Below are 13498 nucleotides of genomic sequence, written 5' to 3' on the forward strand. Positions count from 1 at the left end.
GGGCGGCCGCGCTCCCTCACCCTGGCCCCCGGTCCCGCCACCGGCCCCTGGCCGGTCCCTCCTCCGCCCACTTACCGGCGGAGACCTTCCCCCGCTCCGAGGCGCAGTACCCGCAGCGGTAGCCCTCCTTCCAGCCCTTGTACTCCACCACGGCGGCAGCCATAGCGCCCGCGGCCCCACTGCGTCCTGCCCGCCCCCCAGCGCCCCGCCCGGCCCGGCCTCCCCGGCCGCGGGAACACGGAGCTCCAGCTTCGATGTAAATGACCAAAAATGATCAAATTCACAGCCTGACCTCACGTTAGCATCCCGAGAAACGTGCTCTAACAGGGGCGCTAGCAGCAGGACGGGTCACTTGGTACCCACCACCCCAGCTGCTCGCTCAGAAACCCTTATTATAACCCTTATTATCATAAAAGGAAGGAATACTAAAAAATCCAGAAATATTTTCTGGAAATGGAGGTAGAATTTATTAATTTTGAAGAAAATACCTCCATGGCCTAGTATAGCTGTGCTGCTTAAGTTACAAAACCAAATACATGTGATTGACTTAAGAAAAAAGAAAAGGAAGAAGGAATTTTTATCTGTAATTAAGGTTAAATTTTCAAAGCCAAACCTTGATTGCCAGAAGAGTGAGAAAGACAATATTAAACTTCTCCTGCAGCACCCAAGATCATTTAGATAAGATTATCACAGCAGAGGTGGTTAATCAGGTATTAATAAATTCCACTTGCAGGCTGCTATAGGGGAGAGACAAGGGATGAAAGGAGGGGGACAGCATCTCCTGTTTATGAAAGCTTGTAAGTGTCAGTAAACTATATAAAGTAAACATAGCCATAATAAATAGAAAATACACGGTAATAACCTTGTGACACGTATAAACAAGACGGCTTATAGAAAAGCGCTCAGATGTTCCAATAAAAATAAATTTAATTTTACAATATATACATATAAAATTCTTTCTGAAGAAAACATTTTAAAATTCTTTAAGGCACCTAGAGGGAAAGAAAAAAAAATACAGAAGACAATCAGACAATATGCATTAAGATTTGAAACTTACCAAACAACTGTGACAATAAAATCATTCAGTCTTATCTTTTAAAGCACTTTAGAGGGAACCAGAGGGTCTTCCCCTCCCCTTCTCCCCTAAGTCCTTCAGCCTAATGTATTCACTCATGAACTGTCAGTAGGTTTAAAAAACAAGAAAAAGTACAAAAACTAAGCTGTTTCTTCACTGCATTACATCCCTAGTATATATTTCCAAAAATTATCTCAAGCATATCACTTAACAGACCATCAAATCTAAAAATAAAGGGGTTTTTTTCAGTGAATTACTGAAGACTAGATGACATTTTGTTCCATGAAGAGATCAAGACTATAGAAATGTTGCAGACCTTACACAGTTATCCTGCTTATAGTTTTTCTACATTTACAAGTCACAGGTGGTTTCCCTGCAGCAATTCCACATGCATAAGGAACTCATACACTGCATCCTTATTTAGCTTGATTCATTAAAAGAACTTACTGTAAGTATTAAGCTATCTCCATGTCATCTTCATTTCCATCATCAGGAGGGCTAATCATGGGTTCTGTTATTTCATATGTTTCTACGATCTCCTGGTGAGAGATGACAAGAGTATTTAAGTTACAAAAGCTCAATTACTGTAATTTAATTGCAGTTACCACCAGGTAAGGAGTAAAGTTTCTCATATTAAAGCACTATTTCAAATCACCAAGTTTCTTCTGCACATTCTGAGTGAGGGATAAAGGAGAAGAGCTGTGTGTGGTAAAAACTACTTTTTGTCTAAGATTTATTAGAAACAGCAAGCAGTGAGGAAATTGTACTGAGAACTTCCCCACTAGACACAAGTATCTTATAGAAGGGAAGAAACAGACTCCAGACTTACACCATCCTCACATAAAAACGTAAAAGCAAGTCACTGCACAGCTTAAAAGCACTTAAACTGACCAGGCTTCAAGGATCAAAGATGAAATCTCTATCCCAACTGTCAGTTTTTTTGCAGTTAAGAGCATTTGTTAGATTTGTGATTGTTCTGGAATGCATAAAATTAAATGAAATTATAATGTACACAGGAACGCTTGCCCTCATCACAGTACTTAACAGCACAGCTCTCAGATTTATTCTTACACTTAAGGAAAAAACAAATAATCAAAAGTATCAAGCTCTCTCTATTATACCTTCCATTCTTGCTGGTTCAGAGATATGACAATCTGGTTCCGCGCTCCAGCACCACGGTCGTTCTCTCTTCCCTCGCTGTCTTTTGAAGGCTCTGTTCAAAGTAGAGTTATTTTTATAGTCTTTACACTTTCAAAGTCCGTTTCCTTCAAGAATACAAAAGCTTCACCAAAAGCAAACCAATTATACCTGCTCCAGTAAGCCAGGCTCTATCAATAGCCTGTACCATATGCTTAAGAAATTTCTTCGGTCTTATGTCCTAAAAATTTAGAAACTTACATTTTTCAGTCTCAGAAGGACATAAGTAATCCTTTCAGAAATCCCACCAAAGTCTTAATCCTGTTGATATCCCGTGGGAATGAAAGCCAAACACCTCATACATAGGATGGCGTTTCCTTTTCAATTTGGAACTTGCAGCCCTTCCCAGCTCACACAAAGGAGACCACTTGCACCTCAAAATATATCTTCTAAGTGTAACATTGTTCATGTACTTATTAGCAAAAATATCTCTTAAAAGGAAAGGTAATAACCTTTTACTTCTATTAATATAATTTGTATAGATCAGCATAATGGCCTTTTCCTGTATTTTGATACATAAAGAGACTCAATCTTTCAGTTCCTCTCATTAATCTCTTTACACCTTCAGTTACGTTCACTGGATGTACCCAAATCTCTACTCCTGCAGTGAAAAATACACCTAAAACTCTGTGAACATGTAAAACGGAGCTAATTCTCAATGTTGTAACAAAAAACAACTATAGTATTTTAAAGCCAGATTTTACCTATTATTGGCAGTTTATCGTCATCCAACTTTAATCTTGCAAAACCATCCTAAAAGACAGTAGGATTTAAAGTTTCAGAAATTAGAACTAATTACGATAAGGTACTGAGATTTCATATATTTAATATATTACATCATCATAAACAGCTGGATATATTGATAAATAATCTTAATTGGCATATCAAATAATAAAAGTTATTTAAATATAGCACTTTATTCATAAAGAATGCAGCTGATATAGGGCAGTTGGTAACTGATGGATTTTTTTTAAATTGATTTATTAAAAATAATTATTATTCATTATATATACTTGAGTCAACTCTTCACAATCACATCACTATTGACTATAAGCCTGCATTTAGTCGAAATATAAGTTTTACCCTTTTCCCAAATTCATTTGTTGGACAAACTAAGTACAGTTTGAAGTGCAAATCTAGAAATTCAAAGAGAATATAAAACACAGAACTGACAGACTTTCCTACAACCTCAATAACTCTTCTATAACCTAAAATAATGTGAGCTAGAATCACTGTTTGAAAAGTGTATTGATAACCAATAAAACAATCGTGAAATTTTTGCTGTAGTAGAAAAAGCTAATTAAAAAATTAGTTTGCCAACTCTGTTTTCTTTTTTATTCAATTACCAAAATATCATGGACTGTTCATAGAAAACTAATTAGGATTCCTGATATTTAAATGCTAATCTGTCAATATGAAAGTTATAAAACAAATCAGTATTTCCCGACAATTCCAATATCTAAAATAAGATTTCAAGAACATGTCACGCCTTACCCTTATAATGAAGGACACGTGAAAGATGTTTTCCACAGTGCGTGCAAAAGAGTTTGGATCAATCACAAGGTCAAAGAAGGAAATAGGTGTATCGGCTAGAGATGAAAAAATGGGTTTGTTAATAAAACCATCAAGTGGTATCGTATACACAGAGCTAATACACATAAACACAAACTTAGCGAAGTCACTAGTGGCTTTTCAAAGCTAACCATGTTTATGTCAATTTAGTTACACTGCTGAATTCCCACTTGCCTACAGAAAGAAACAAAGTTTCAAGAGACTATTATCTTCTTCCCCTCTTTTGCCACATGTAAACACATACGCAGGGACTCTTTGCTTTCTAAAAAGTGCCAGGCTCCAATAAGAGGGAGAGGGTAGGATTTAAACTTACTTTTCTAACAGAAACTGAGCAGTGTTCGTAAAAAAACACATAGTATATATCCTTCAACATAAAGATTTCTACTTGCTAACTCCACCTAACTTTCTTTCTACAGTTCAGTCACTCTTAACTGTAGAAGAGTATTCGTTTTCTCAAATCAATGCTTTAAAAGCTTAACTGAATCATACTTACGATCATTTTTAAAATGGGTTTGCAATAATCCCAAAATCCTCTCTACTTCTTTTTCTGTAGCTTCCTGATGAGACTCTTCCATTTTTTTTAACTGGAAAAAGAAACATATTTTCACCTCAAACAATCACTGTTTTAAAACAAGAATAACAAAAGGGCCTTTTACGACCACGTGAAATAAATTTTTCTCTCTATGCCACATATGCACAGTTACAGACACACACAAGCATGAGTGAGACAAGTGACAAAGTGCTTTAGCAATTAATTCCCATATTACAATATCAAATTGAAAGGTCTGTTTACTGAAGAAGTTTATTTATAAGGGTAAAAGGGCAGTACATTAAGATCATATAATCATAGAACGGTTTGGGTTGGAAGGGAGCAGGGCCATGAGCAGGGACATCTTCACCAGCTCAGGTTGCTCAGAGCCCCGTCCAGCCTGGCCTGGGATGTCTCCAGGGATGCTTCATCCACAGCTGCTCTAAGCAGCCTGTTCCAGGGCCTCACCACCCTCATGGGGAAGAATTTCTTCCTTATATCCAAGGTAAATCTCCTCTCTTCCAGTTTAAAGTCATTACCCCTTGTTCTATCAATACACCCCCTTTTAAAAAGTCCCTCTCCAGCTTTTTTGTAGGCCCCCTTTAGGGCCTGGAAGGCTGCTGTAAGGTCTCCCAAGAGTCTTCTCCAGGCTGAAAAACCCCAACTCTCAGCCTGTCTTCAGAGGAGAAGGCTCCAGCCATCTGATCATCTTCACAGCCTCCTCTGGACTTGCTCCAACAGGTCCATGTCCTTCTGATGCTGGGGACTCCAGAGCTGGACACAGCATTGCAGGTGGGGGTCTCACCAGAGCAGAGTATCACCAGGAGCAGAATCACCTCCTTTGGCCGGCTGGTTATGCTTCTCTTGATGAAGCCCAGGCCACGGTTGGCTTTCTGGGCTGCAGGCACACACTGCTGGGTCATGTTGAGCTTCTCATCAACCAACACCTCCAAGTCCTTCTCCTCGAGGCTGCTCTCAATCCATTCTCCACTCAGCCTGTTTGGGATTGCCCCAACCCATGTGCAGGACCTTGCACTTGGCTTTGCTGAAATTCACAAGGTTTGCATGGACCCACCTCTCCAGCTTGTCAAGGTCCCTCTGGACAGCATCTCTTCCCTTCAGCCTGTTGACTGCACCACACAGTTTGGTGTCACTGGCCAACTTGCAGAGGGTGCACTCTATCCCACCGTCCATGTCACCGTCAAGGCTATTAAACAACACCAGTCCCAGCACTGACCCCTGAGGAACACCACTCGTCACTGGTCTCCACAAGGACATCGAGCCGTTGGCAGCAACTCTGGGAGTGACCATCCACCCAACTCCTTATCCACCATCCTTCAAATCCATGTCTCTCCAATTTAGAGACAAGGCCATCATGCGGGGCAGAGTCAAATGCTTTGCACAAGTCCAGGCAGATGGTATCAGTTGCTCTTCCCCTGTCCACCAATGCTGTAACCCCATCATAGAAGGCCACCAAATTTAACAAGCATGATTTGCCCTTAACGAAGCCACGTTGCTTATATTCTCCCAGTCCCTGCCTTTGCCTTCTGCAACTTGGGCAGTGCACCTAGAGCTCCTGTCAGTGAAGATCTTTAACTATTTTTCAGGAAAGGAACCCAAGTTTACATGGAAGAAATGTCATGGCATGAAGTTTAACGTGGTCAAAGGACACGCTTATTGTCATTTTACAGATTTGTTCATGATCTCTAAAGCAGGGTACCCCAATCATCCTTCAAGTACTGTAACCAGCAGAGTAGCAAATTCACTTTTCAAGTACAGTCTTCAGTAAGCTGTTTGCTGTTCCCATGAACCACCACTTTCCCTTTGACCACCTCACAATAAAGCAAGTTACAGACACTTTCACACAGCACCATGTGTTTAACACATGTTAACAACCATGCTGATCATCAGCGTTAACCTGAGCAACCCACAAAGACCCATCACTCACTTCTGGAAGCAACTCTCTCAAACTCTCCAGCTCCTCTTCTTCCCACTCCAAACTCTATCTGAATCATTTCTATCACTATTTGGATTATTATGAACTGGGCTGTATTTATAAAGACACACTCAACGTTTCGCCTCTATGTACTGGCATTATCAGCCAGAGGTTCCCCATAACAATGTGGTTTACTTTTCCAAAGTTTCAAATATAAGCCTCGCAGTATTCTCAGACTTTTGCCTTTCTGCCAGAGTAGAACAGAAAGAAGAGGGAAACAGTAAACACGGAAACTAGTGTATAAGTGAGCTAATTAGCTTGCTGCTGTTAACCACACTTCTGTGCAAATGCCACACACTGTTAGACATTTTTTAAATAAAATTTGAAAACACACTAACTTAAATAAGTGAGGTTTTTTTGTCTCTTTTCAAAGCAATCAGCAGAGCAAATAAGCCAATTTGAACTTGAAAAATCAGACTGTAAAACCTATTTCTGAACTTGAAATCAGTCTGGGCATCATATTTCCTTCCATTCGGTGAAATACTGCAGTCCACACAAAACAAATCAAGAAGCCTACTAACCAACTCTCAGTCCTTTAGTACTACACAAGTCGTAACCACAAAACCCAAACCACCATGAACAGAAAGATTTAAAAGCCACTTGTAATAACTATGCCATTACAAATCATTAAAAAGGTAACACTTCACAAACCTGGGCAGGCATTGCCCGTTTTTCTTGTCCTCCTGGAGCCTTTTTCTGCCTTTCGATCCGTTGCCTTGGTACAGGAGGTTCAGACTTGAAAGATCCCAACCTAACCAAAAGAAAAAGAACATATATATAGAAATATGTTTTATATTGTATGCTAAAAAAAACCCTACATACCGAGCAGTTGATCTCCTGATAGAAGTGCAAAGTAATGACTCATATCTAAAAATAAAACATTCAGAGATTTTGGTAAACAACCATCCCCAAAAGTCGCTCCCAATTTATGTTGGCAGCCTCATACCAGATTGTCAACAGGATGTATAAAATTTGATGCAATTATTCCAATTCTTTTTGTTTAAACTGAAAACTTTAAATCTACTTTTCTTAAAATGACTTAGGAAATAAATCAGAGTATATGGTTTATACTCTCCTATATCTCCATTTCTATTTGTTACATTTCTCTGCCTGAAGACTCTCTCCATACGATATTTATTTCTTTTTCATCTATTGTTTAGTTTCTGTAAGGTCAGGTTTGCAGTAAGCTTTTTTTTTAATAAAATAAAATACAATAAATTTGAAAAGATAGTCAATTAATAGAACATTCAGTATACTAAGAGATCCAAAGTTTCTCATTAAACAACATGAGCGTAATATACCTGTTAGATTTAGGCACTTTCTGGAAGTGCTTACCTCTCTCCATTGACTATATAAGGAACTTAGGTTCCTAACTTTGGTTGCCTTGAATCTCCATCAAGTTAGATGCCTAAAGGAGAGAGTGTGAATTGAGACTCAATTCAAGTTAGTTCAGCAGGCACCCAAAAATTCTGCAGTACATATTTTTCCCTATCTTGAGTGAGTTGCAACTGCTCAATTTCAGAAGTCACAGACTGAGTGTGAAAAAAACCCCACAACTCAAGCCTCATATAAGAATAAATGGAGTAGTTCTTTTCCCAAACTGAGTACTACACTTTATTATTTAAAAATCAACATTTTGCTAATATTCACACATCTTCCGTCAAAAGAAGCCCATCATTACTTAAGATGTCAAAATGCAACTAATGAGAAAAAAAGAAGTCTTTCTCACAATCAGTTTTGTCTTAAGATTATAAAAACTTATTGGAAAATAGACTTATCATAGACTTATCAGCTAGAGCTTACAGCTTGAAAGTGCAAACACAAGTTTGAAATATGTGAATTAGCTATCCAACATCAAATATCAGGTATTGTATGATTAAGTTGTTACATTCAGCAACTTTCTTACAGTGATATTTACATGGGAGTGGAACAAGTATAAATGCACAGACAACTCATTAACAGTCTATCAGCTCTACTCTTGATAATATAATTTAACTAGATCCTGCTATTGCCAGCTGACTTCACGAGAGATTTAAATTGGAGCATCATCTATAAACCACACAATTAAGGGCCATTTGACAGTAGATAAAAAGGCTCCAACTAAATGGGTTGTCTACACATCAGGAGAGATGACGCTGATTCTACATCAGGCCACTTCCCAGTAACCAGGTGATTTTTTTTCTGAAGGCAGAGCCAGAAAACAAGACTCTAAAAGACAACCCATTAACACAGACATAGGAGAACTGTTGGTCTCTTCATGATAATACAATCATCAGGTAAAAGATATAGACCCTGAGAAATTGACCTTCCACAACTGTTTAGGAAATAATAAAGCAAAACCTTCCTTTATTCATTATTCTGGCTGCAGATTGTACAGGGAGAGAAAGATGAGGGAAGAGTCAGCTTTTAAAGAAAGGAGGATTATGTCTACTGGTTTTGGTCTGAAACGGGTCAATCAAGAACACCTTGCTATCACTACTAGATCCAAGCAATATTATTCTGTAAGTTAAGACAAACCAAAATCAAAGACAAAAATATTATGAAGTATTTTGTAGTCAAGGAGTTCACTGCACCATAAGAACAGAGACCACACAGAAGTTCTTGTTGACAGTTTGTGACCCAAGATTAAACTCTATTCAAGCTCAGGGCATTAAAGAATCAAATAAGGCCATTAGCTTGTGCTGTAACATATACTATTTCCTTAAATAAACTTACATATAGTGAAAAGAAGGTGCTCTTCTGAAGTACTTTTCCGTTTCTTCCCCCAGCTTATGCCAGGCATTACTGGGTAAGTAGCCACCTGAAATGCCCTCAGAATCACTATCATTTTCGTCCACTTCTATGCGATTTATACCCATGAAGGTTAGCTACAAAAGAAAAAAGCTTCAATGAAAATTCACTTAAAGATCAGTACATACATGAATGGTGAAACACTGTATTATGGTGTTTGTCTTGCTAGATTAATATTTAATATCACTGCATAAGGACCTGAAGATACTGTGAGAAGATAAAGACACTCACAGACTTGTGTTCAACGAGCAATGATTAAAAGAGCTATAGGTAAATAAAACCACCTATATTCCAATATTCTGTATTTCAATTATGCATGAATTATTACTGAAATTGCACTGTAAAGCTAAGATGTCGCACAGTTTCTGAACCCCCTCAAATATCAAAGAAGAACTTAATTGGTCTAACTCTGCATCCCCCAATACAGACTTCCTCAGGAAAAAATTCAAGAGAACAACTGAACTTGATGGGTTTTTTTTATATTGCAGAGCTCTAGACTGGACCAAAGACTCAGAATCCTTATTAGTCTACTCTAACATAAGAGAAAATTTTCAGGAGGAAAAGGAAGTCTGTTCAAAGCTATTCTGAACTGACTCTTCCACCAGTACAAAGGGACAAACATGTCAAGTCTAAAGCAGGCAAGTACTCCAAAGTCCCATTTCATGTCAGTTACACAGAGTGTGGAGAACTTCATTCAAAAGCATATAAAGCAGTAGACAGGACCAAGAAAATACTTAACTGCTGGTAATCTACAAAATAGTGAGTTAAAAAAAAAGTGCATGAGACTACCTTAATGGCACGAACTGACCAAACTGTGACAAAGCAGCAACGCAACACCAAGGAGGGTCGTCTGCATTTTGAGTTAATATTCCTCTATGGAGGGAAATTAACTGTCCTCTAGTATTGGAAACATTTATATAGTTTTAAACAAATAACACTAACATAAAAGTTAATCAAATAAATTTATAAGAAGAGTTAAATTCAATTAGAACTGTACCGCACTGCCAGACAATGAGGCTTTTACTTTATGATTCTGTAACAAATAGGACAAACTTCTAGCAAAATTGTTGGCAAATTCAGTCTAGAACTCACCAAGTCCTCTGCAAATGCTAGTGAATCAAATGCTGTCATCTCAGAATGCAACTCATTGGCCTTCTCCTTCCCTAGATTTGATGCTAAGACAAGAAACTGGGCATCCAGCGCAGCCTCTCGTGCACAGGAAACTGTTACAGAAAAGATTTGGGGTTAATAATACGAAATTGTCAAAAAATGCAATAATAAAATTCAGCATATATCCTGACTATAGAGCTTTGTAAATTGTTTTATTGCAATGACCTCTAACACAATTCCTGACAATATCTGCATTAAAATAAACAGAGAGAGAAAACGAGAGGACAACACTGACAAAGGCAAGCATGGAAAAATAACATTCTCTTAAAGAATAAAATGCATCTTTCATTGACATGTTTTCCACCTCTCCAAGCGAAATGAAACCCTCTACACCAATATCTTTTACATATACGACTTACGCATATTGTTCTACAGTGTCGAGATAAAGCAAGGGGTATTGCTAAGTGCAAATAAACACTAATTACATTTATTATATTATTATGTATAGATCCTTATTCAAACAATTCCTCTTCAACTGAACGTATCTGTTTCAAATTATACTTTAATAACTCTCATAAAGTACTTGGACCTCAACTTCATTCTCTGGCCCTTTTTTGTTTATAAGGCATCATCACCTCATACTTGGACAACTGTCAAACACCTCTAATAAGGACCAAAGAAATGGTTTTACCTCCACTAAAAAGTTTATTGGCTTCTTCCAAAGCTTCCGTCAGTCTGTTGCTTTTTGAACTCAGCATATCCTCGCGATTTTCTGGGGGAGGAAAGGACACAAATGAAATCCTAAATTACTTAAATATTGAAGCATCAAGAAACACATACTTACACCTTAATCAAAAGTGGCTGGTTCATAGCCCACCACACAAAGAAAAATACGGAATACAGTTACAGTACATTAATTGCAAGACTATGTAGACTCCAGTTTTATTAATGTTTATGGATTAACTCAGTTTGAAGAGGTAATTTTCCATTTACTTCAATGGAATAAGATTTATACGATTCCAATAAAATATGTAAAATATACATATCTGCACAAAGGCAACTACCAGATACCATTGTTTTCTGCATGTTGCCATACCCAAAAGTCATTAAAGATTTTCATTAAAGAAGCAAATAGCCCCCCAAAAATGCCTGCTTGGTGATTTCCGAGGATCAGCATGTCAAACACAGTCACTTACATGTAACAGTTGGTATACGTATGATTTAACAAGGCTTTCAGATGTCCAATTCTGAACAGCTGCTCACAGCACTGCTTTTAAGGATAAACCCTATCCTCAATGCACTGACACACCACTGCTGTTTTCATCCATAAACTGTGTTGTATTCTCTTGTAAAACAACCCTACGAATTTACCAAGCATGCAGAAAGCAACTAACACCACAGGTTGCTTAGTGAAATTACTATTGTTATGCTTTCATGAGAAAAACAGCACACTCCGAACATTCATGGGGGAAGTACTGACACATTTATCTAGAGAGGTGCTAAAAATCCCATAGCACTTTCTGTAAAGCCTAAGAATGATTTCCTGGTCCTGATACTGGTACCTGCAGTTTCAAGACCAATAGCTTCCCTGCATCAATGCAGTCACACACATTACATGCAAGCAAATCTCTCACAACCTTCCTAACCCTGGGCAAAATTTCAGCAGCCCAGGGAACTTGGGAGTTCCCGCAAAAACTTGAAGAGTTCCTCAAACAATAAGGCCAGGTTACCAAAACACCACAATCATAGAATCGCTTTGGTTGGAAAAGACCTTTAAGATCATTGAGTTCAACTGTCAAGTCCACCACTAACCCTTGTCCCTAAGAACCTCATCTCTGCATCTTTTAAACCTCTCCAGGGATGGTGACTCCAGCACTGCCCTGGGCAGCCTGTTCCAATGCCTGACAGCCCTTGCTGGGAAGAATTTTTTCCTATTATCCAATCTAAACCTCCTCTGGTGCAATTTAAGTCTGTTTCCTCTCCTCCTGTCGCTTGTTACTTGGGAGCAGAGACCAACCCCCTCCGTGCTCCAAGCTCCTTTCAGGCAGTTCAGAGATCAGAAGGTCTCCCCTCAGCTCCTGTTCTCCAGCTGAACCCCCCAGGTCCCTCAGCCGCTCCCATCACACTTGTGCTCCAGCCCCTCACCAGCTCCGTTCCCTTCTCTCAACTCGCTCCAGCACCTCAAGGGCTTTCTTGTCGTTGCCCAAAACTGACCCCAGGACTGGAGGTTTGGCTTCCCCAGTGCCCAGTGCAGGAGGACAACCACTGCTCTGGTCCTGCTGGCTACACTATTTCTCACAACAAGCCCCAGCATCCACTCGCAGCCCCATTTCCCCGACACACACACACACACATCACCGCCGGAGAACGGCGCCCGGGACCGGGCACAGGCCGCTCCTGAGGGCGCAGCCGCCCCGGACTTACGCTGCACGTTGTAGATGAGCTCCCGGTACTGGTTCCGGATCATCCTCCTGCTGCGCTCATCGCCGACGCCCCCGGCGCTCTCCGGCTGCCCGGGCTTGTCTCCCGCCGTCTCCGGCTCCTCTCCCTCCTCCCCGGAGGCCGGCGGGCGCGGGCGGCTCGACAGCCGCTGCTGCCGGTGCTGGGGCACGGCGCCGTTGCGGGAGGTGGACGGCAGCGAGAGGCGGCCGCGCTCCGCGCCCTGCGGCGAGGAGGGGAAGGAGGAGAAGGAGGAATCGCCGCTTCCACTCGCCTCCGACATCGCTGCTCGGCGCCCCGGCCCTTCAGCAGCCGCCGCAGAAGAGGCGCGGGGAGGCCGCCGCCCGGGCAGCCCGGCCCCGCGCAAGGCGCCCTTGGAGGCGCCGTTACCGGTCGCGACGGCGGCCCGAGAGGGCCAAACCCGCGGGGAGGAACGGGGCGGAGCGGGGCGGGGCGGGGCCGCCGGAGCGAGCGCTGCCGCGGTTGCTACCCCGCGAGGTCGCTGCCGGGGCGGCAGAAGAGCGGAGGCCGCGGGGCGTGCGCGGGTGCGATCGCTCCCGCCGGCGGGAGGCGGCGCGGGGGTGGCGGCCGCTCGCTGCGGTACCGGCCGCTCGCTGCGGTACCGGTGGCTTCGCTGCGGTACCGGCCGCTCGCTGCGGTACCGGTGGCTTCGCTGCGGTACCGGTGGCTTCGCTGCGGTACCGGCCGCTCGCTGCAGTACCGGCCGGGCCCGGGGAGGCAGGAGCCGCGGCCACCAGCGCTCGCAGGCGCTGGGCTTGCCCCAAAATAA

The 13498-nt window shown here is 41.4% G+C and overlaps 1 protein-coding gene across 1 annotated transcript; it reads right to left on the reverse strand.

Moving 5' to 3' along the window:
* Positions 1–902: 902 nt before the first annotated feature.
* NSMCE4A (NSE4 homolog A, SMC5-SMC6 complex component) lies at positions 903–13113 on the reverse strand. Its single transcript, XM_080348094.1, has 11 exons — positions 12694–13113; positions 10961–11041; positions 10252–10382; positions 9085–9236; positions 7021–7120; positions 4338–4428; positions 3767–3861; positions 2977–3025; positions 2197–2288; positions 1523–1614; positions 903–992 (listed from the first exon to the last, which is right to left on the reverse strand). The coding sequence occupies exons 1-10, from the start codon at positions 12989–12991 to the stop codon at positions 1531–1533; spliced, it is 1173 nt and encodes a 390-aa protein (XP_080204220.1). The 5' UTR covers positions 12992–13113; the 3' UTR covers positions 903–992; positions 1523–1530.
* Between the last annotated feature and the right edge of the window lie 385 nt (positions 13114–13498).

This window comes from Nesoenas mayeri (assembly GCF_963082525.1).
Source record: "Nesoenas mayeri genome assembly, chromosome: 7".
NCBI classification, from domain to species: domain Eukaryota; kingdom Metazoa; phylum Chordata; class Aves; order Columbiformes; family Columbidae; genus Nesoenas; species Nesoenas mayeri.

What these genes read in the sequence shown, in the direction of transcription:
- NSMCE4A (XM_080348094.1), bottom strand. Translation starts at nt 12,991, where the DNA reads ATGTCGGAGGCGAGTGGAAGCGGCGATTCCTCCTTCTCCTCCTTCCCC. An exon ending in AACCCATTTTAAAAATGATC is followed by an intron (nt 3,862 to 4,337) that starts GTAAGTATGATT and finishes TTTCATCTCTAG; the next exon opens with CCGATACACCTATTTCCTTC. An exon ending in CGATAAACTGCCAATAATAG is followed by an intron (nt 2,289 to 2,976) that starts GTAAAATCTGGC and finishes TACTTTGAACAG; the next exon opens with AGCCTTCAAAAGACAGCGAG.